The sequence below is a fragment of the Rutilus rutilus genome (genome assembly GCF_951802725.1).
Source record: "Rutilus rutilus genome assembly, chromosome: 18".
Lineage (NCBI taxonomy): Eukaryota > Metazoa > Chordata > Actinopteri > Cypriniformes > Leuciscidae > Rutilus > Rutilus rutilus.
In genome coordinates this window covers 29,277,085-29,301,313 of record NC_140231.1, presented here as the reverse complement: position 1 = coordinate 29,301,313, position 24,229 = coordinate 29,277,085, and the positions used below count along the sequence as shown (strand labels likewise).

General features: G+C 38.7%; 2 protein-coding genes across 11 annotated transcripts in view; both read left to right on the top strand.

The window, feature by feature from the left end:
- LOC311276735 (uncharacterized protein) overlaps positions 1–24,229 on the top strand; it is a 66,935-nt gene that overhangs the window by 37,454 nt on the left and 5,252 nt on the right. The window contains exon 1 of one of the 4 annotated variants that reach the window (XM_084386609.1): positions 19,646–19,951. The exons of 1 other annotated variant lie outside the window; for it this stretch is intronic. In XM_084386609.1, the coding sequence (XP_084242735.1) occupies positions 19,843–19,951 (109 nt within the window). In that variant the 5' untranslated portion in view covers positions 19,646–19,842. Of the gene's footprint in view, positions 1–19,645; positions 19,952–24,229 lie in introns of those variants that run through there. 2 more of the 4 variants (XM_084386606.1, XM_084386608.1) reach the window with 2 other exon arrangements.
- LOC311277837 (uncharacterized protein) lies at positions 1,802–10,849 on the top strand. 7 transcript variants are annotated; one of them, XM_084388281.1, is made up of 8 exons: positions 1,802–1,993; positions 2,486–2,527; positions 2,892–2,954; positions 5,911–6,043; positions 6,129–7,097; positions 7,555–7,722; positions 8,183–8,278; positions 10,011–10,849. In XM_084388281.1, the coding sequence occupies exons 5-8, from the start codon at positions 6,129–6,131 to the stop codon at positions 10,326–10,328; spliced, it is 1,551 nt and encodes a 516-aa protein (XP_084244407.1). In that variant the 5' UTR covers positions 1,802–1,993; positions 2,486–2,527; positions 2,892–2,954; positions 5,911–6,043; the 3' UTR covers positions 10,329–10,849. The 7 variants fall into 7 exon arrangements, with proteins under 7 accessions (XP_084244407.1, XP_084244408.1, XP_084244405.1 ...); XM_084388282.1 differs by having other exon boundaries at positions 5,908–6,043; XM_084388283.1 differs by lacking the exon at positions 1,802–1,993 and adding an exon at positions 2,195–2,315.

Genomic DNA, 24,229 nt, shown 5'->3' with positions numbered 1-24,229 from the left:
AGATGGAGCTGTAGCTTATCTTTAATTCTGCAAGCATGAGCTACAGCTGTCAGTGTTCAAATTCTCCTGCTAAAATTATATTTCATATTTCATCCAAATATCTATGATTATATATCATAGTATGTTATCTAACATTTTGTGTATAGTGCAGGAAGTAAAAAAAACAATAACATTATACTGAATTATAAATTTGGATTTTAAATGTAATCCAGTATTTACAGTTTTTTTCAATTGCTAAGAAGCGTTTGCCAATTCTTAAAATACTTTTTCTAAACTCTTAACACAGCAACACACCTACATCACACAATTAGCCAAATAGTAGGCCTACATTTTCTGCCCAAAACCAAATTTCCTTACAGTAAATTAATACAAACTCTACATTTCAAAATGCAAAAAAAAACATTTTCAGTATACTCTATCAAAACACTGCAAACCCGTTTCAAAATTGAATAATTCGGTCAAAACTCTAGCACTCGTTTTCTATGCAACATGAACACATAGTCAATCATAGCACAATGACTGTCAAAATACTAACAGTTGGTGGCATTACAAAAACTGCATTACTTGTCATGTTTCAGTTCTATCTGTATAGAACAGACAGTATGAAATCCTTTTTTTTTATTCATTCAGCTGTCTTGTGTGTGAATTCATGGCGCATTAGATAGTATGTGTACAACATAATATCTAAATGTGGAGTCATCAATACTTTAGATAAATCAAGTTAAAAAAAAAACAGTAAGTGACAGAATTGCTGCAGTAAAGGCTTTATTAGCAATATGAATTACAATACTTTGTTACTGTAATACAGTAAATAGCAACTGCATTGATAGCCCTCATGAAATGCATGACTTACCTGTTGGTTTTGTTTTACGGTGTGTACTTTAATCTTAACACCTTTTACCTATTTATTTATTATTCTCAGGTAAGGTAAAGAGAGTCAAATCTGACCTAAACCATAAGCATTCAAAAAGTACTTACAATTTGGTCAGAAGACTCCCCTGTGGTATGTTCGCATTAAAAGTCTTCCAGCATCATAAATCTAAGTCTCGGTAGGCAGATTTTGTAATCAATTAAATTTATTTTAATTGGTTACTTTTCTTTTATAATAAACAAAAATATAAAGGCAAATAAAACTTCATCGTTTAAGTATAAAATACAATAATCACGCTTTGAATCAAAGGTGTAGTAAGCTCTGGGCATCTCATCTTCTGCTTGGGGTTTCTTGTCCTCAGCTCTGGGCTTCTAGGCGTCGGGGGCTCTGGCGTATCAGTATCCCAAGAGGCAGTCAGTTCATTCAGTCTTTTATACTCCTGTTGTTTTCAACAGACGTTAGGTTGACACTCCTCCAAAGTTTCCCAGATCCTTCTCCAGGCAGGTGCAAGCGGTCCATCTCTTCATGTCCTTGAACTACAGTAAACTCAACTAAGATGGCTGAGTTCTAGGAGTCCAGCGCACACACATAATCACACTTTTCTGCTCCTCTTACCATGGGTTGGCACAGTCACATATACATACAAAACCAATTACTGTACATCTACACTGTAATCCCAAACAGTTGTACTAGCTTATAACTAATAAGGTCATAACAGTCAAATGTCGTTATGCAGTTGACCAAACTATAAAGTGTTGAGCTCTGTTGAGATTTATGTAATTTAAATTGAATAGGGCTCAGTATTTTAGAGCTAATTTGTGTGGAACGCTCAAAAAGTTTAGGAACCATAAAGTAGCGTCATGACGTTATCGACGTCATGACGTTTTGGTGGGTGGGTCTTATCTCTCCCTCAGGAAAGCTGAGTCCGCCATCTTGAATTTGCTTTGATGCGGTGAAGTTTTGGCCAGCCCATGTGGAGTTAGAACACAGTTTAATTTGTTTTTATTTGTTTGGAATGCACACTTTTATCCCCCCGCTTCAAACCACCACCACTTCAGTTATTTTCATCAGTCTTATTGCCCTCGTTTTCTTAAGCGCCGTCTTATCATCAGCCCTGATTTGGTAAGTAACTCTAACGTTTTTTTATATATTATATATAAAATATTTACAAATCCAAGTAATTATAACTTTAGAAGTTGTTGAATGTGACAAATGCGTTAACGTTAACTTTAAGTTACCTTACTTAGTTCATCTTACAACTGAGTAACGTCTCTGTTAACGTTATCAGCGGGTTTCCTGGATGAACTACATTACCCATAATTCATGTTTGCCCGGGACATTGACGGTGGAGGAACGTCCATGAGTTTTGAATTCTCTGGCGGAGTCCAAAAGCATAACGTTATCCCTGATTCCCGCTGGTTTTTGCTGTTCGACGTTAATGCATGTGTGTACTTTGAGTATACTAATTTCAATAAGAGTCTGCGTTACACAGTCAATATTTAGCGTTGTCGAGCTGTGTGCATGTGTGTGCTAGCGTAAAACGAACAATGCTAAAAAACATAATGTGAGTGTTATCATGATGCTAATCAGGCCTGTGTTTGTATTTTTTCGTAGGCTCAAGTGTATGGATGTGAGATCATCTCGAAATAATTTCAGGTAGGATGGATTATGAAAGTGTTATTGACAATTGGTTTTATTTTATGTGTTTCAACAGTCATTCTTTTTCTATTTATTTAAATGTTTTTATCCCATGAACCCTTTATTAATACTTTGTTAAAAACAACAACAACAGAAATAGTAAATATATTAGCACACAATTCTTTTTTTTAATATATATAACTAGCTCATCTTTTAACATTTTAATTTTTGCTATAATTAGTGTAAAATGAATGTTTTTGATAGATTCGATTTTTTTTAAATCTGTATATTCATTTTTTTAAATTTCATTGATCATTATGTATTATTTAAAAAATGTTTTTTGAACATTAACAAATCATCTTTGTGCGCATGTTGTGTACAGATATCAGACTACAAAGAGTGCTACGGAGAGTCAGTGTTTCACCATCAGACAAGGTGCCAATAGGTAAATTTTGTAAATTGTGTACTAATTTTAGTTTTTTCAAAAAGATTTTCACTGTGAATTATTCACAATGTTTAGTTTTTTGCAGCAGAACAGACTTAATATGTTTTGTCGAATGGTTAGCATAATAATTTCCCCATCGTTCAAAATTTTACACACATTTTAACTTAAAATAAAATAAAAATGGGAATAGCCAAAAGTGCAAACCAGGCCTGAAATGGTTTAAACTTTAATTGAAAATATTTAAATTGCAGGCTGAAGTTGGCCCAATGGAGTGGAAGTGCAAGTTGTGTTCTGCAACTTCAAATACCCGGGGACAATTATTTTGGCACTATACTGTACTGCATAGCCAATATTCAAGAGTGTCCCCCCTGCCATGTCTCTATGACAGTTGCATTTGTACTTTTCCATCATTCGAAGCGATGAAAGCTCATCTGTCACGATCTCACAATGATTCATGTAGAGTAGGTGCAACTGAAGGAGCATGTGGTTTTTTTACATGTCCTTTGTGCAACTTCAAGCAGCCCTTTTTTGAGGAAATTCTATTTGGTCATTTGAGAAATCATTTACGAAGTCATGAGATGGTAGCATGCCCATTCAAGAACTGTAATTACAGAACAAATAGCTACTCAGCGTTTAATGCACACAAGAGTAGAAAACATGGTGGTGATTCAGACTTTGGTGAATGTGTTGTATTGGCAGACAGTGATAGTGCCCCAGTTGTAGTTGCAGCAGAAAGTCTTGGGGAACCTGCTGAAAGTCACAGTGCAGAGTCTGCGGACACATTTGATCTCGATGAGGTAAACAGTCAGTGTGACACAGACACTTTAAGAGCTCAGTTGAACCATAATTTGGCATCATTATTCTTAAAGATGCAATCTATTCTTCATGTATCTGACATGGCATCTCAGGAAATAGTGGAACAATTGACTCAAATATTTTCCTTGTCCCAACCGATACTCAAACATGACATTAGAGAGGTCTTACAGAGTCATGACATCACTGTCAGTGAAACACTTCTAAATGAGGTTGTCAGTACTGTTATGGACAGTAATGTTATTGTCAGTGCCACAACTAAGGGTAAGCAGTTATCCTCAACCAAGAGAAGGAAAACCTTCATCGAAAATAATTACCCTGTGGTAAAGCCTGTACAGTATCTGCTACAGCCAGGACACACAGCAGTGCATGTTCCCATTCTTGAGATGATACAAAAAATCTTCAATCATACAGATATTCTGGACAAAATTAAAGAAACAAAAGTGGCACAAAACAGTCATTATGTAAGCTACCAAGATGGTTTGTACTTCAAAGAGAACACATTTTTGTCTTCAGATGAGTTAAAGATAACACTCATTTTGTACATTGATGATTTGGAAATAGCCAATCCACTTGGCACATCACGCAAAATACACAAAATCTGTGCAGTATACTGGACGCTTGCTGATCTTCCAAGTAAATACAGATCAGCCCTGCATGTGATACAGCTTGCAGCTTTATGTAAAGTGGCTGACATACAAACATTTGGCTATGAAAAAGCACTTGGTCCTTTGTTGAGAGACCTCCGTACCCTTGAACAAGATGGGGTATTCATTGAGTCTATTGGTAAGGTAGTTCAAGGAACAGTTATGTGTGTGGTGTCTGACAATCTTGCAGCCCATGATTTGGCAGGCTTTTCAAAGTCTTTTAGAGCAGAATATTTTTGCAGATTCTGCACAGCAACACAAGCTAAACTTCAGACTCATGAAGTTACAAGTGGCGAGTTCAGTCTTAGGACAAAAGACAGCCATAATAGTGATGTGCATGCTGTAATGCATGGGGATAGTCAGAGTCAGAATGGTGTTCAGGCAGATTGTGTCCTGAGCCAGCATCTAGAACATTTTCATACAGTCACTGGCTTTCCACCTGATGCTCTCCACGATCTTTTTGAGGGCATTGTGCCCGTAGAGCTCGCCCTGTGTATCGGTGAGATGATTCGTTGCAAATACTTTACCCTTGAATATTTGAACGAGAGAATTCTATCGTTTCCATACCAGCACACAGACAAGCTTGACAAACCTCATAAAATACCACAGACCTTCGCTGTAAAGAAAAGCATTGGTGGTAATGGCCATGAAAATGCCACATTGCTTAGACTGCTCCCTTTGATTATTGGGAATGCAGTTCCTGAAGAGGATGGAGCATGGACTGTGCTAATGGACTTAAAAGAGGTAGTAGAGTTATCGCTGTGCTCAGAATTCACAGAGGAGTCCATCCAGTATTTACAGTCCAAGATACAGGATCATAGAGAGATGCTGAAAGAAGCCTTTCCAGATTTCAAACTTCGTCCTAAGCATCACTACATTGAACACTATCCTGACCTTGTACGCCGTTTTGGGCCCCTTGTACACTTGTGGACAATGAGGTTTGAGGGTAAACACCGTTTTTTCAAGAGAGTTGTACACGACACACAAAACTTTAAAAATGTGTTGAAAACACTGGCAGACAGGCATCAATACATGGTAGCATACCATCTCAGTGCCTCAGGATTCTTCAAACCTCACCAGCAGACATCAAATGTCTCTTCTGTACTGGTATCAATGCTTCCAAATGTGGCCAAGACATACATTGAACAAATAACTGCAAGCAATGTTATTTACAGCACATCAAAGGTCTGCATTGATGGAACTGATTATGATGTAGGAATGTTTTTGTCTGTGGGACAAGAGGGAGGACTGCCTAATTACTGTAGAATTGAACAGGTTCTCCTGGTTAACAGTAGTGTTGTCTTTCTTTGCCAAGAGCACACATCACACTACATTGAACACCTGAGATCTTACGAACTTTTCCCAAACAATCTGGCTGTTCACACCCCATCAGAGCTAAATGACAAAACACCTCTCTGCGCTTACAACATAGATGGAAGATTGCTCTTGACACCCAAACGTTTCATATTATTGAACTGAAGTTTTTGTTGAAGCAGATAAACCGATGACTGCAACATTTTCTTGGAGCTGTGCAGAGCAGTTGGTCCATGAATAAACTGCCCCACTACAGCAGCTGGCCTTCCATACATCCCCTTGTTCAAGTGGTGTCCCAGTATTTGTGTTGAACAAGTGAGTATGTGACATGTATATTTTGTGTATGTCACCTTCACTCTCCATGAAAATTTACGTGTTTTTGTCTTTTCGGAACCAAAAGATGGCTGCTGCCCAAAAGCATGTGCTGCGTGTGTATGTTGCACGAGACACCGCCCTGAAACTTACTCTACTCGAGCGACCAAAGTCAGTGGAGGAGCTGAAAGACATAATGCAAGAGAGGTTCAAGCCCAGACTGGATGGGGACTTTAGCCTGCACTATGAGGATCCAGACTTTGATGGTGATCTTTGTCTTCTTGTGGACATCCAGGAGTTACCAGAGAAGGGCACATTGAGAGTCGTCAGACCTGAAGGTGACACCTCATCTACTGCATCTTCTGACACAGACATACTCCCACATGTATCTGCGTTACAGCGCCAGAAGAGTTGGCCTGATCACTTTGTTGTTCCTGGTTTTGGTTATGAAATGGAGCATATACTAGAAGAAGGAAATCGTGTTTATGAAGAATCAGGAAAATTGCTGAAGTTAAAGAGGTCACAGAAGAGTGAAATCCTTAAAAAAATGGCAGAAACGATCTACAGTTTTAAACCATACCCACATGATAAGGAATTGGCAATGGCTGCTCAAGCTTTGATTACAGCTCATCCATGTCTCAGAATGACGGCTAGTGAAGACGGGGAGTTGGGATGGAAACGTCACATAGGGTACAAGGTTGCGTCTTACCGTAACAATCTGGCCAAAGCTGGGGTTGCAGAAGTAGCCATCAACACAGGGAGGCGGAGCCGAAACAACCCTGACAATGATCATCCCCATCAAAACATAAAGAAAGCTCGAAAAGCTGAGGTCAACTACATCATCAACCTACCGAAGGATCAAACCACAGCCACTCTGGAAACAATGAGAGAAGAAATCATACATGAAGTTGAAAAGACTGAGAGAAACCAATTAGTCATAGGCAAGCTCATGAACACAACCTATGCCCTTCGTCGCCAAGAAATCGTTGGAGCTCTTGTAGCTCCACGGGTGAGAGACGTCGTGGATAGATGGCCAGCCCTACTTATGGAGTCACAGGTAAAAAAAAAAATCTTTCTTTAGCATTACTTTACTGTTCTCCCTGTTGAGAGCAATTAATCAACGTGACTCTTTACCATGTCCACTTTGAACATGATTGATATTTCCAATATTTAACTGACTGTTTTAAAAATCTACATTTTCAATAAATTCACCAAAAAGCAAATGGCAGATGTAAAAGTTTACAACACATCACGCTGTGACATGTTTTTGCCATTCACAGTAAACAAAGTATACAGAGGTTAATTATTTTAATTTCCTTTAGATAACATTATACAGCCTTGTTTTAAATGAATGACAATTAACTTTCTATTTTGACCTGGGTTCTTCTGACTCATCTCTAATAGAATTGCCCTTGGTCTTGCTACCTGTCAACAGAAAACTTCTTTAAAATACATTCACAATTCTGTTCCTAATTCATCTTTGTGCATTTTTGTTTAATTCTGTCCATGTACAGGTGTTTGCAGAGTTCCACCGAATCAACAACGTTAACCTGCGCAATCAATTCTACAAGGAGCTGGACAGACACACGCCTAAACTCATCACCTTGTTCAGAGACAAGGCCACCAAGACTGGCAAGATAGCGGAGGAGCTAGCCAAGTTCATGAGGATTTATGACCTTCAGGTGAATTTTTAACTTTGCATGATTCAGAAACAGTTTATTAACATTGTTTGCAGACAACTGTAAGAAGCCATAGTGTGAATTGCCTCGACTCGAATTGTGCCCCGAGGTTAAGTGATTATGCCATTAACACAACGTTGTCATCTCATCAGAGATAGGTGTCTTGACAAGATGTATTCTATCAGAAATAGGAACCTTAAAAAAGATACTTTATCAGCTTCAATTTAAAGAAGTCCAAATAACTACTGTTTATGTGAAATTTGATTTACAATTTTTTTTTTCTTTGAGTTAAAGTATTTACAATAGAAAGTTATTCATTTGAAAAATGTTTTACTGAATAAATGATGACCCCATAGCAATGACCACCATCAGAATATGGAGCTGTTTAACACTTCTATAAAGTGTTTGCTCTGCGTTTGTTTAATTACTATTGTAATGGATTATTTTTTTTTTGTCTATCTAGAAACAACCTGATGTAAATATGAGACGGGCCCTCGTCCTTCGTGCACTTCCTGTGTACTTGCGTGAAGATGCCTTCAAGTTCTTCAGGACCTGTAATGTAAGTGTACTGGCCTCACTATCAATCTTTTTGCCTAGCTATTCAATCAGCTTAAACATATGACATCACTCAAATAACTCTAGGAGAACCAGGGGGGTATTCCAGCAAGCAGGTTATGTGACAACTCAGAGTAAACTCTGAGATGAGGGAAACTCTGAGTTATCCATTCCAGAGGGAAACCCTAACCTAGGACCAGCTCCTCTGCCTCTGTCGGACGAGGTGGAGGTGAGCACCACTTCATTCGGGTGTAAAACAGCATCTTTTGGTGGTAAAAGCTACTACAAGTTAAATTATCCACTGAATAAACTTTTACTTTAATATGTGAAATGAAACCAAAGTGAGGAGCCATCGTTAGACTTTTTATATTTAATTTTCAGCTGATTCAAATTAATCTAATATAAAATAAAATAAAGTGATGTTAAATTCAAAATGTTAAGATTTGCGCATCTAAAACTCTGTCAGTGATTTTTATTATGGCCGCAGTCAGAAAACTCAGTTCACATACTCGGAGTCGATTTACCTAACTCAGATCAGCTGTTCTGGAACTGAAAACTCAGTTTCACTTCACAGGGTAAGTCAACTCAGAGTTCAGGGTTAGGCTCAGAGTTTGTTGAACGTCCTTTCTGGAATATCCCCCAGGACCTGCTTTACTTGAATTGTTATTCTGCAAACTGACATGTAGAAATTACATAAATGAAAAGGTAAGTATAAATCATTCTACTAAACAAAAAGTATGCTAACAGATAGGTGTGAAACTAACATAAGATATAAGCATATGTAAAGAAAATAGTTTAAAGGGATACTACACTTTTTTCGGAAATAGGCTCATTTTATAACTTAACCCCAGAGTTAAACAGTTTTACCGTTTTCGAATCCATTCAGTCAGCCGATCTCCGGGTCTGGCAGTACCACTTTTAGCATAGCTTAGCATAGATCATTGAATTGAATGAGTCCATTAGCATTTCTTTCAAAATGACCAAAGAGTTTTGATTTTTTTCCTATTTAAAACTTGACTCTTCTGTAGTTACATCGTGTACTAGATCAACGGAAAATGAAAAGTTGCGACTTTCTAAGCCTATATGGCTAGGAACTATACTCTTATTCCTGCGTAATAATCAAGGAACTGTGCGGCCGTACATGGGTACAGCAGGCGTAATGATATAACACAGCGCAAACACAAACTTAGTGCCAATGACGTTGTAAGTTATCTAGCTTGGGATTGGCTGGGGACTATTTTTGGGCGCTGCGTAATATTGCGCCTGCTGTACCCATGTACGGCCACACAGTTCCTTGATTATTACACAGGAGTAAGAGTATAGTTCCTAGCCATATAGGCTTAGAAAGTCACAACTTTTCATTTTCTGTCGATCTTAGTACACGATTTAACTACAGAAGAGTCAAGTTTTAAATGGGAAAAATATCAAAACTCTTTGGTCATTTTGAAAGAAATGCTAATGGACTCGTTCAATTCAATGATCTATGCTAAGCTATGCTAAGTGTTACCGTCAGACCCGAAGTTCAGCTGAGTGGATTCAAAAATGGTAAAACTTAACTGTTTAACTCTGGGGGAGTTGTAAAATGAGCCTATTTCCAAAAAAAAGTGGAGTATCACTTTAAACATGTAGCTTAGTTGCAGTCTTAAGTGCTAAGTGACAGTGATGTCTAGACATCATTAGCATGATTTGTATCCTTGAGGGTCTGAACTCATTCTTGTATTATTTGTGTTTTATAGTCAGCAGTTGGTCCAGATCTCAGTGACACTCCGGTGGCTCTCCTGACAGTCGTCACGGATGACACTATTGATGCGGCCCTCTTCAGCCCTGAAAGCATCTGTATTGTCGTGGAGGATGAAATACTTGTGAGTGGTCCCACAACTCTGGCTGACTCATTTCTCCTGCTCTTTGGGTATGTCTATGCACTAGACCTACAGTACCCAAAGAATCTCGAGCTTACGTTCACATTTATCCAAAAAGTTGTGATGTGTCTTGAGGACAACAAACCATTGAAAGGGCGTCTACTGACACTGAAGAATGATTTGTTTAATGAGTGAATCACTCAGAATGGATTATTTGTTGAGTATTGAGGACGTTTTTGTTTTTTTCCCCCTCTTTACGAATGTAATAATTCGCCTGTTCTACCTCAGATTTAAGATCTGACACTGTTTGCCTCTTCTACCTCAGATTTAAGATGACAATGTTTGCCTCTTCTACCTCAGATTTAAGATCTGACACTGTTTGCCTCTTCTACCTCAGATTTAAGATCTGACAATGTTTGCCTCTTCTACCTCAGATTTAAGATCTGACAATGTTTGCCTCTTCTACCTCAGATTTAAGATCTGGCACTGTTTGCCTATACCTTGATGCACTAATGTGATGTTGCCAGTTGAAGTACGACTAGTACTTTATTTGAATGTTTTATTAACACTTATTGTACTTTAAAAAACATTTTGTTTTTATGGAGTCATTTCCTTTTTGTTTTAATTTATCACAAGCACTTTTTGACTGCTGCTCTTTTAATTCATGCCTTTTAAAAAGCGCATTGTGTTAAATAAAAAAAGTTGTTAAACTGTCACTGTGGTGTCACTTTCATGTTTTCTAACATTATTAGCTGATTATTGGGCCGGCATCAGTATTTCAGTTTAGAATTAATTTGGAGTGTATGTCCCACATTATGAGTTGAAATTTATTGATAATTAAGTGTATTTCCCACATTGAGTTGAAAAATATTGAACATTTTTGAGTGTTTTTCACACATTATTTGCGTTGAAAAATATTAAAAATTTTGTGTATATTTCACACATTATATGAGTTGAAAAATAGTAAAAATTTTGAGTGTATTTCCCTCATTATATGAGTTGAAAAATAGTGAAAATTTTGAGTGTATTTCCCACATTATATGAGTTGAAAAATATTAAAAATTTTGAGTGAATTACTCCCTAATTATAAGTTGAGGAATATCAATATTTATAAGATAACATTGAGATAATTTAAGGCAACTGGAAATTAAAATTTTATTTTATTTAAACTTAAAACTTTTAAAAACATAACTCAAATGTTTTTGTGTAATCTGTTACAAAATAATTTTTGAGTTCTGTGAACTTATTAGGGTTTACAGTGTATGCCAAAACAATATAAGCCATCTTTTACAAACAAAATAAATAATAACATTGAATGCAATGCATTATATCCAATACACTGGCTAAATATGTGAAACAAAAAGGCATCTATAATAAACAGGGAGGCAGGTAATTGCATTTTCTTGATATTATACAACAGTTTGTTGAAAAATCCAGATAATGGAAGCAACGGTTGACAATCTGAGATTAGGCTGGACTCTTTCACCAGCCTCTCTCAATGATAGACCATGGTTTATCACATGGCCTATGATGGTGGCTCTTATTTCATCCGTCACAACAGCTCTTACTCTCCTTTGAACAGCAGCACGCATTCTTACTCCTCCTCCCCTACCTCTCCTTCTCCCTCGTCCTGGCCCAACTAGTCCTCTCCCTCGTCCAGACATTTTCTTTCTTTTTTTGCTCCTCTGTGTTGTTCTGTGTTGCTTTGAACAATACTAATCTAAAGAGTGCCTTTTTTATTGTGTATGTCCATGAAATGGAAAGTCTTCAACAACTGGCTATGTCTCTGATTGAGATTGGAATCAGCTATTTCTTACTCTGTAATGATCAGCAATTTAAAAATGTAAAAATGCTTATGAGCTGTTTGAATTTATATATATATATACATACATACATGCATGCATACATACATACATATTTGTTTCAATTCTTTAGAGCTGATATTGTTGCAGAAGTAGAGACTTTATACTGTATCTATGGTTTGGAACATTAGGTCTTCATTTCTGGCGAGCTGTGTTAAAGCATTTGTAAAAAAGACTATAAAGATTCACGATTTTGGTATTGGCTTATATGTAAAGAAAATGTAGGCATTCTAGAAACGTGTTAATTGACTGCATTTTGTGTGAAAACAACATGAATTGTGTTAATGGTATGGTCACAACAGACATATGTTGAGCTAATTGTGTTTAGAGTTTTGAAAATGTGACTACAGATTGGACAAAAGGATGTTAGCAATTGAAAAAAACTGTAATGTGATTTTTTTTTTGTCATTCGCCTACTTTATTCACCTAGTTTAACTTAATTATGAGCAAGACAAAGGTATTTATGTCAAACCACATTATTATTATAAATAATATGCTCTCCTTATAGCTTAAAACATGGTTCCCCTTCAGGGACTACCGCTGCGTGTAATCGCAGTGGGAACGCCTCCAGCGTAGTGCGTCTGAAGCATGAATGAAATCAGTCAATAGGCTTGTTCGACTTGAACCGGCGATGCACAAACCGATCGGTGAATGACATCAAAGTACCGCGAGAGCGAATAGAAAGTAGACGGCTCCTATATGCTTTTGAATTGCTCTGGCGGTACTTTGATGTCATAAACCGATCGGTCTGTGCAGCGCCGGTTCAAGTCGAACAAGCCTATTGGCGAGACGGAACGTAGTAGGCGGGTGACGTCATCGACCAGGAAACTATAAAGCACCCCTGAATCACAAGCGAGACAGCTTTCTGTTACTTCAGCAGCTCTCTGTGTGTTTGAATCAGCAAAGAATATTGTGTGTTTGTCTGTTTCTAGTGTGACTAGGCAGGAGTTTTTCACTATATATATTTCATATATAAAAAAAGAACGCTGCGCTCGCGGCGATCGCTCTTTGAGGAGGGTCGTGGGGTTCGCAAGGGTCGCGTCAGTCGTGGGGTTCGCAAATGGATCTCACCGCGGGGTTTGAGACGGGCCCCGCCCTTTCTCAACCTTCACCGGTGAGATCCAGTGCCTCTATCCAGGATCTGGAAGCACGCTCTGCGGTTACTTCCGACCCGGATGAGGCACGTGATGTTCGAGTCCTTCAGCTATCCAGTTCTGAGGAGCTGGATGTTGAAAGTCTTGCAACAGATGAGACTGGAGACTCGTCATTCCAGCAACCTGCTGAAGATGAGCTTAAGAATGTTTTTTCTCGTGCTGTTGAGAAGCTCAGCATTGATTGGCCAGTTGATAGGCAGGAGTCTAAACATAAAAGTAAACTTGATGAAAGATTTCTGCCATCACGTTCTCAGCCTTCTCACCGGTGTTTACCTTTCTTCCCAGATCTTCACACTGAGGTGTCGAAGACCTGGGCTAGACCGGTTTCTAGTAGAATTTATACAAACCAATCTAATGCTTATGGTAATATTATGGGAGCCAAAGCATTAGGTTATGTGACGATGCCGAGGGCGGAGGAGACGCTTGCGAGCTATCTCTCTACCGAATCGGCATCGTCGCTTAAAGCACCGGCCCTTCCCACCAGACGATTAAAAAATACGTCTGCGCTGGTGGGAAAGGCATACTCGGCGGCGGGCCAGGCGGCTGCGTGCTTGCATACGATGGCTATTATGCAGGCATATCAGGCCGATCTGCTTAAGGAAGTGAGTGAGGGGGGAGAAATTTCTGCTCAAACTATAAATAAACTCAGACAGACAGCTGATTTAACTCTCCGGGCCACCAAGGAGACCGCTAAATCCATCGGCCGGTCTATGGCAGCCCTGGTGGCCACGGAGAGACATTTATGGTTGAATCAAACGTCTATGAAAGAGAAAGATAAATCTCTACTTTTAAATGCCCCTGTGTCTCCTGTTGGCCTCTTCGGTGATGCGCTACATTCTGTCACTGAGAGGTTTCAGGAAGAAAAGAAGCAGGCAGCTGCATTTCATAAATTTATCCCCCTCAAAATAAAAGTTTCTGGGACTGCTGAGCGAGGGCAGTCCCAGCCGCCGAGTAGCTCATCAAAGCAGAGAGCGCAGCAGAAACAGAGTGTCGCATCTCGTGCCCCCCACCCCACCCCCCCCCCCCCCCCCCCGGAAGAAAAACTGGAGGGACGAGACGGGGCGCTCTCAGACGCGACCTTCGCGGGGCAGGGCTGATCTGAGGACAGTCATTGTCGCCAAGAAGGCCGCGTCTAAAAGGCTCTGAGGGTGGTCCCCACCGAGAGAGACTTGTGTTCACCTCCTTTAAAGGTGCCCTGTCTCCCTCGGTGCCCTCAGGGGTCTGTTCTACTAACCCTGCCGGAACAGGGCGTAGAAGGGCCCGACGAGTGTTTTCCCGAGGGACGCTCGCCCCCTCCAAGGAGGGCTCTGGAGTGCTCAGACCAGTTGTTCCCTGCCGGTGTGCTGTTACAGGGCGCTGTGTCTGTCACACAGAATATTCAACCAGAGGCCAGCCTCGAGAGTCCTTCAGATCTATCGTGACAAACCAGTCCTCGGACCTGATTTGTGACACGATCTGTTTGAGAGTGAGCATCTTGAACTTGAGCTTTCCTACAGTGCGATTTAAAAGACGCAGATCTAAAATCGGACGCAACCCCCTGTCTTTCTTTGGAACGATGAAGTATCGGCTGTAATAACCTGACTGAAGAAAAATCTTCCCAATGTGTCTCAGTGGGTCCTGCACACGATCGAAAGAGGTTACGCTATACAATTCAGGTCTCGTCCGCCTCGGTTCAGAGGGGTTCTTCCCACTGTGGTGGGCCCCGAGCAGGCTCTGGTAATGGAACAGGAGGTTATGACTCTTCTTCAAAAAGGAGCTATAGAACGGGTTCCTCCTCCCAGCAGGGAGTCAGGTTATTACAGCCGATACTTCATCGTTCCAAAGAAAGACAGGGGGTTGCGTCCGATTTTAGATCTGCATCTTTTAAATCGGAACATGACACCTGTCACTGATCAAGTCGTAACATTGACAGTCTGAGATAAGTTGGGATGGAGATATAACTTTAAAATCAAGACAGGTTTCAAGACAATCAAAAGGTATAACTACATAGTCTACAACCGCCTTCCCTTTAGTTGAAATAGAAGTAAAGTTGTGACTAAGGGGGCTTACCCGGCCATTTAAAACACACATTTTAGCGTCTACTAGAAATTCCAAAAAGGCCTCGCCATGACGATTCACATAGTCATCAATTGCAATACGCATGGGGATATTGTCCACCTCTTTCACATAGTCCAACTTGTCACCAATTCGACTATTGAAGTCACCAACAACATAAATTGCATCCAAATTTGAAAATAAATACATCTGACTTGATAAATGAGCAAAAAAAGTGGATGCATCCCTGCCCCACAAAGATGTCTCGGGGGGTAAATAACATGAGTACACAGCAAAACCATAATCTGAATATCTGTGCGTAAAACAGATCCCTATAATCCCATCAACTGTTTTGTCAACTATTTCTATTTCATATTCTCTAAAAAGACATGATTTAACAAATATGCCTACTCCACCCGAGCCTCTTGGTGCTTTTTTGGTGGGTAAGAGGTGAGCCTCTTACCCACCTGGAAAATAAAGACTCCTATGTTAGAATGCTGTTCATTGACTTCAGCTCGGCATTCAACACAATAATCCCACAACAGCTCATAAATAAACTAAACCTGCTGGGCCTTAACAATTCCCTGTGTAACTGGATCCTGGACTTTCTAGCTGGAAGACCTCAGTCAGTCCGTGTCGGCAACAACACCTCGAGCACTACAACACTGAGCACAGGTGCCCCACAAGGCTGTGTGCTCAGCCCGCTGCTCTTCACACTGCTGACTCACGACTGCACTGCCAAGTTCAGCTCTAACCACATCATCAAGTTTGCTGATGACACAACAGTGGTAGGTCTCATCAGCAACAACGATGAAACGCACTACAGAGAGGAAGTGGCACGGCTGGCTGAATGGTGTGGCACAAACAATCTGTCCCTCAATGTGGAGAAGACAAAGGAGGTTGTGATGGACTTCAGGAGAAACTCCGTTGACCACCCCCCACTGACCATCGACAGCTCGACTGTGGAGAGAGTCAGCAGCACTAAATTCCTGGGGGTGCACATCACAGAGGATCTCACCTGGACCACCAACACCATGTCACTCTCCAAAAAGGCACAACAGCGCCTATACTTTCTCCGCCGGCTGAAAAGAGTAAGTCTCCCTCCACCCATCCTCACCACATTCTACAGAGGCACCATTGAGAGTGTGCTGACTAGCTGCATCACTGTCTGGTACGGGAACTGCAGTGCTGCCGACCGCAAGACCCTCCAGCGGACCGTGAACACAGCTGCAAAGATCATCGGTGCCCCTCTCCCCTCCATCCTGGACATTTTCCTTACACGATGCTCCAGCAAAACCAACAGCATCGTGAAGGACTCCACCCATCCCTCCCACAGTCTCTTCCAGCTCTTACCATCTGGAAGACGGTACCGGAGCATCAGAGCCCGCTCCGCCAGACTGCTCAACAGCTTTTTCCCCCAGGCTGTGAGAGCCCTGAACTCAAACCACCCCGCCCACCTCTGAAACCCCACGCAAACCCCTACCTCCTGAAACATGAACCACCCCAAACCTTACCACACCCAAGAAAAAACTGTATGGACACTTTACACTATGTGGACACATAGAGGACACTTTACACTATGGACACTTTACACTATGTGCACTATGGACACTTTACACACACTGCTGCGGGTACACAATCCCACAAAAGACTCAGCAATATATGTATGTTTACATGCTCATGCACTTCAAATCATCCCGCACTGTTCCCCAACCAGCTGCTGACTCAAATGTCTCTATTTGCACATGTACAGTATTTGTGATTTTCTTCTATCTTTTAGTTTGTATAGGGTAAATATTTATGTGAAGCATTTGTATAGTTTGTATTTATTATCCTTTATTCTTTTAGTTTGTATAGGGTAAATACTTATATATATATATATATATATTATATATATATATATATTATACTTATAGTTAAATCTGTCAGTAGGTTAGTTGTGTATAGGTTTACAGTGTTTTTTTACTTCATTGTTGTATGTCTGTATTTATGTAGCACCGTGGTCCTGCGAGGCACGACATTTCGTTCCACTGTATGTCCCCACATGTAGCGGAATGACAATAAAGCTCAACTTGACTTGACTTGACTTTAATATGCTGGTGCTGCATGTATAAAGCCACAGAGTAAAAAAATGTATTTACACCAAAAAAAAAATTTTTCTTCTCTTATTCCTGGACTTAGGAATAAGTTTGATTCATAAAGCTCCATAAGTATTAAAAATGCTCTCAGCTGATTAAGAAAGCTGAAGAAGTATCCTAACTTAAGAGGTGTAGGATGGGTGTATTACGCACTCACACGACCACACTCACTTTTCACAAAATAATAATGTGTGTTTTCTGTGAAGTTTTATACATACGACCCCTGGTTTTGACAAGATAGCTTCACATTTCATCATGAGACACACAAATGCTAGTTTTATTTTCTCTTTCTCGAGTTCTAGTTTTATTTCTTAAGTTTCCCTCCACACCTTGATTCACAGATTCAAAACTTGAATCCATGATAATTAATGTATTTATCTGCATGTTTTTAACATGTATTCTGTGCTATCTCAGGGTTGGCCCGGTGTGGATAAGAAGTATGAACTGTATCAGAAGATGGAGCTTCCTAAAGGTCAGAAGCGGAAGGTGAAGGACAGACTCAAGGCGTATGTGAAAGACCCGTACGCTCTGGATCTCATCGACAAACTGCTGGTTCTGGATCCGGCTCAGAGAATCGACAGCGACGACGCTCTCAACCACGACTTCTTCTGGTCCGACCCCATGCCCTCTGACCTCAAAAACATGCTCTCCACGCACAACACCTCCATGTTTGAGTACCTGGCACCGCCACGCAGGAGAGGTCACATGCCCCAGCAGCCAGCCAATCAGAACAGAAACCCAGCCACCACCAGCCAATCAGAGTTTGACAGGGTCTTTTGATTGAATCAGTCACGCTCGGACAGTCTGTGATTGGTCAGGAAGGAGAGAGAGACTTTGGACTAAAACTTTAGTGGTCTCACTCAGTTATGAAATATAATACTTTTCCACAGATATTGCTTCCTCATAGTGATGTGTTGAACATCTATGAAGTGAGCAGATACTCCTGTTGTTCAGTGTTTGCACTCACAGAAGCTTTATTAAGATTACAGAAAACACTGATTGAGGATGAGATGAACTTAATTAAAACGTAAGTATTAAAATGAATCAATATTAATTTAACTGTGATATGAGGTTGTTGCCAGCCATTTACAACTCATACAATTGCCTAATAATCAAATTTACTATGCCTTCACTATGTATTAACAATATTTTTGACAATGGCATTCATCTTTTATTTTAGTGAAGTCGAGGAATTTGACAGAGCGTTTGCAAAAAGAATGAAAAAGAAGGAACATTCGCCTGCCAGAAAGTAATTATTTTACCTTATGCATTTACATTACATTTATTCATTTAGCAGACGCATTTATCCAAAGCGACTTATAAATGAGGAGGTTTTTTTTAATGCAACTGAAGACGAAAAGTAAAGTCACTAACACAATTCTTTCTTCCTTTTTTTCTTTGCTTTGTCCTGTTTACAGCAAGATGATGTTTAGGTGATCGTTAAATAAAGTACAGAATTGTTTATTATTGCTGTTTTGTCTATTCTTTTTTGAGTTTTGCTTTGCATTCAAAATATCAAAAAACAAGTTTTGTAATATTAGCATGGTATAATGTTATTTGGACCATTACAAGGTTGAACGGAAAGAAAATTTGGAATTTGAATAAAAAAAAAAACAATATAATATCACATAATATTTTTCAGAAGATAGTTCATTCTGTAGGCTAATTGTATCCCTTCCATCAGTAATTTTCTTTCAATTACACCTACGCTCAAAAAATAACTACTGGGTAATTTGTTAGTCAGAGAACACAATTAGTTTTTTGGCACATGCATTAAGCAGGGAACGCAAATATTTATTTGGATAACTTTAAATAAAACGAGACCGTAATATTGCATCCTATTGTTTTCAATGGCATTTGGATAAGGGTGTTACGATCTTCTGAACAGCAGGAGGCGCTGTCTCGAAAAACGAGGGGTCTGAGAATGCGGGACTCTGGGTGCGGGACTGTAGCTGCAGCAGGCTCCGAGTCTGCAGCTTCATAATATTGAATGTGACGGACATTGTCCTCTGAACCTTGTAAACACCTTTTAAACTATTAGCCTACAATGGTTCTGTGGTGCGACATTTGTTTTAAAAAAAAGAAAGGTTCTTGTGGTCGTAATCTGTGCTCACTAACAGTAAAAACTGTATAAAAAAAACACTTGCAGTTGGTTTTATGGCAGTAAGTCATTGTCTTCAAATGCAATTGAAGTTAGAAACGTTTATACCAATATCGCATGTAACTGACGGTCCCTAAATACGCGAATATCGAACGTCCAACGTCAAACCAACTTCATGCCAGTCTGAAACTTTATCAAAATCAGTCATGAATGCCATGAATGTGTGGTGAACATGAACATAGGTGGTGAAGTGCTGATCGAGTTAAGTCACACCTACTAGAATCAAGCCATACGAAGCCCCACCTTAGTGTCTTTGGAGTATTTTTTCTGAAAACCCGCTTACGTCATGAGAGAGACACTCACTAAACATTTCGGAATGGATCTTAACACACATTAAACAGAAGACACAGAAAAGCAACAATGAACGGAGATAGATGGAGAACAGACACGAGAAGTCACAAACGTATAGATCAAGAGAAACAAGCAGAAGAACGGGTGAGATGGGAAAGCATGCAGCGCATATTGTATTGTAAGTAGGCTATTTTATACAGTCTTACTGCAATGAGTCTATATGGATTCATCACGTCTCTGTTAATGTGGAGCACTCAGACAACCAGTAAACCAGGCGTGTAAAAATAGTTTCTACTTTAAAAATTCAGTGAAATAACATGAATTTAATTTGATGTATTCTGTTAATTTTATGAAATATCTGTGAGTGAACATTGAACACAAACAAGTTCTTCACTTCTATCTGCTCGCGTCCTCACGCGTCCTCGTGTCCTCGCGCGTATGTTATGAGGCGCCAAACACACACAGGCAAGTGGAGTGATATGCGCTTGACCTGACATGACCCGACAGACTCGACCGCGCAGGGTCTTTGCTTTACGCCACCCAATGTTATGCTATTTAGACATCAGAAAAGACTTATGCATACAATGGATACAGCCAATTTTTAAAAACGTTTGCGGCAGAAAACTACTGCAGTGCAGCCAAAATGTGGATCTTCCCTGTGGATGACCTGTGACTTACTTTCTATGGCAAGCCGTCTTAACATTTAATCATTTCAACCGACTAGTCTCTATTTTCATGCTACTAGTACTTATTTTTTAGATACTAGTATCTATTCCATTAAGTAGCCTACTAGTACTTATTCATTAGCTACTAGTGCCTATTCTTTAGATATAGTACTTATTCATTAGATACTAGTAGGCTACTTAGTACATATTTATTAGATACTAGTACCTATTAAATAGATACTAGTAGGCCTACTTATTCATTAGATACTAGTACTTATTTCAGTAGTGACTAGTAACTATTCTTTTGTTACTAGTAACAAATAAAAAAAATTGCCATTGACTTCTATGGGGATCTGTCATTCAGATATCAACTATTCGGTTCTGACTAGTATGTATTCCATTTGTGACTAGTACATATATATTAGATACTAGTAGTTATTTATTAGGTACTAGTACTTATTTTTTACATACTAGTACTAATTCATTCAATACTAGTACCTATTCATTAGCTACTAGTTCTTATTCATTAGATACTAGTACCTATTCATTAGATACTAGTACCTACTAATTAGATACTAGTACTTATTAATTAGCTACTAGTACTTATTCAATAGATACTAGTACCTATTTATTAGACACTAATATCTTTTGTAATTGTTAATAGTAACTATTCTTATTTTACTAGTCACAACTGCTTTTTTACTCTTCTTATGTTATGACTAGTCAGAACGGCCACTGGAGAGTTCAATTAAAAATCTTACTAGTAAAATAAAAAATCTTACTAGTAACATTTGGAATAAATACTAGTATCTAATAAATAGGTACTAGTATCTATTGAATAAGTACTAGTAGCTAATGAATAAGCACTAGTAGCTAATGAATAAGCACTAGTAGCTAATGAATAAGTACTAGTACTTAATGGAAAATATACTAGTATCTAAAAAATAAGTACTAGTAGCATGAAAATAGAGACTAGTCGGTTTAAATGATTAAATGTTAAACCGGCTTGCCATAACTTTCTGTAAGATCTGAATTTTCCGCAGTTTGAATTTTAGAGATCTGAATTTCTTCTTCATCTTGAAAACTTGAATCTGTATTTTTTAAAACTGAATATTTGCAGTCTAAGAATTCAGAACAAAAAAAAATAGCTGTTTGAAAATACATGTCAAAAAAATTCAGCCATGAAAACATTTCAATTCGTTAAATTTCAAATGTTCAATATTCGTTTAAAGAAATCAAATTCACAACTATTTAAAATACCACATAAAATTCAGTTTTGTTAGATTACACTTGTAAATAATTCAAATTTACACAATTCAAATTCAAATCATATTGTCATATTTTAAGCTCCATAGAGGGGTAGCCTACTTTTCTCTCTCTCTCTATCCTTCTACTACATCTATATCCGCTCCAAGTCGGGGCTTTTGTATTCCTTGCATAAACTGGAAACATTTAGGCTTAAGTTACTAATTTTCATTATTAATAGTCCTGGTTCTGCGGGATTGCAAGAGATCTCAATGAAGATGAGTAACAGTGTTTTAGGAACTACAGTGGATACCCACCACTGTAGTTCCTAAAAAACTGTTACTCATCTTCATTGAGATCTCTTGCAATCCCGCAGAACCAGGACTATTAATAATGAAAATTAGTCATTATTAATTATTCATACCCCTGGTAAATATGATCAAAAATGGCGATCTTGTGATATGTGATCTTTCATTCAAACAATTGGCAAAAATCGAACCTTTCATTGAAGTAAAAGAATTCAAATTGGGGGGGAAATCACATTATGAAATAAATGTTTTTCTCCAAAACACGTTGGCCACAATTATTCATACCCCTAGAATGTTTTCTGAATAAAATATCTCTGAAGTATATTCCCATTAATATTTACCTTTTTTAGCACACCAGAGTGACTAGGAACATGAAACTGTCCAGCTATGACTTCGTGTTTCACAGGAGTTTAAATATGAGGAAACACAAAGGCCAAATTCCCTTAATCATCCATCACAATGAGTAAAACCACAGAATACAGTTCTGATGTGCAGCAAAAAATTGTTGAGCTTCACAAAATAGAAAGTGGCTGTAAGAAAATAGCTAAAGAATGGAAAATCCCCATTTTGACCATCAGGGCAATAATTAAGAAGTTATAATCAACTAAAGATGTTACAAATCTGCCAGGAAGAGGACGTGTGTCTATATTGTCTTAATGCACGGTGAGGAGGAAAGTTTGAGTGGCCAAAGACTCTTCAAGGATCACAGATGGAGAATTGCAGAGATTAGTTGAGTCTTGGGGTCAGAAAGCCAAAAAAAACATCAAACAACCCCTACATCCCCACATGTTGTTTGGGTGGGCTTCAAGAAAAATGCTCCTCGCTCATCCAAAAACAAACTCCAGCATATTCAGTGGTCAGACACTACTGGAACTTTACATGACACAGGGTTCTGTGGTCAGATGAAACTAAAAAAAGAGCTTCTTGGCAGCAAACACACTAGATGGGTTTGGTGCACACAAGGATAAAAAGTACCCCATGTGTACAATTTAATATACTGCTGGATCTTTAATGTTGTGGGCATATTTTTCTGCTGGAGGTCCTGGACTTCTTGTTCAGATACATGGCATCGTGGATTCTATCAAATATCAACGGATAAAAAAATCCAAACCGGGCGCCTTCTGCTAGAAATCTTATAATGGGCCGTGGTTGGATCTTCCATCAGGACAACGATCCAAAACAAACATCAAAATCAACACAAAAATGTGTTGCGGAGAACAAAATGAAGCTTCTGCCATGAGTGTCCAAGTTCCCTGACCTGATGAGTGGGCTGAACTGAAGAGAAGAAGCACCAACATGGATCTGGGAATCTGAAGGATCTGGAGAGATCTTGTATGAAGGAATGATCGCTGATCTCTTGTCAGTTATTCTCCAAACTCATCAGGCTTTATAGGAGAAGACTCAGAGCTGTTATCTTGGCAAAAGGAGGTTGCAAAAAGGTATTTACTTAAAGGGTATGAATAATTGTGGTCAACGTGTTTTGGAGAAAACCATTTATTTCATAATGTGATTTCCCCCCCAATTTGAATTCTTTTACTTCAATGAAAGGTTAGAATTGCCAATTTTTTGAACGAAACATCACATTTTTTGAATGAAAGATTTATTTTTTACAGCCATTTTTGATCGTATTTACCGGGGGAATAAATACTTTCCGTACCCACTGTATAAAGGGAGGGATCGTTGTGCCCTTTCCGCTTTCTAATATCCATTCAGAATTTGTATAAACTTGTTTTTCATGCTGCAGCGTTTTGGGAATTATCCGCATTTATGCGGGATTCACTCTTGAAATAGCAATGATTGACATTGATTGCCATAGCATTGTTTGTTCCTGAATAAAACAGCCTTCTTCTGCTCACCAAGCCTGCATTGATTTGATCCAAAATACAGTAAAAACAGTAATATTATGAAATATCATTACAATTTAAAATAATAATTCAATAAAATATCATTTATTTCTGTGATTAAAGCTGAATTTTCAGCATCATTACTCCAGTCTTCATCACATCAATCATTCTAATATGATGATTTGATGTCCAACAAACATTTGATTATTATCAATGTTGATTTTTTTTTTTTTTTTTTTTTGCTTTGATGAATAGAAAGTTAAAAGAACGAAATTTATCTGAAATATTAACTTTTGTAGCATTATACACTACCATTCAAAAGCTTGCGGTTTGTAAGAATTTATCAAAAAATGTTGGGAAATAAATGAATACTACTTTTATTCAGTATCAGTAT

Bases quoted from the DNA above. Each gene is read 5' to 3' on its own strand.
- LOC311277837 (XM_084388279.1), top strand. From the start codon at position 3,221: ATGGAGTGGAAGTGCAAGTTGTGTTCTGCAACTTCAAATACCCGGGGA.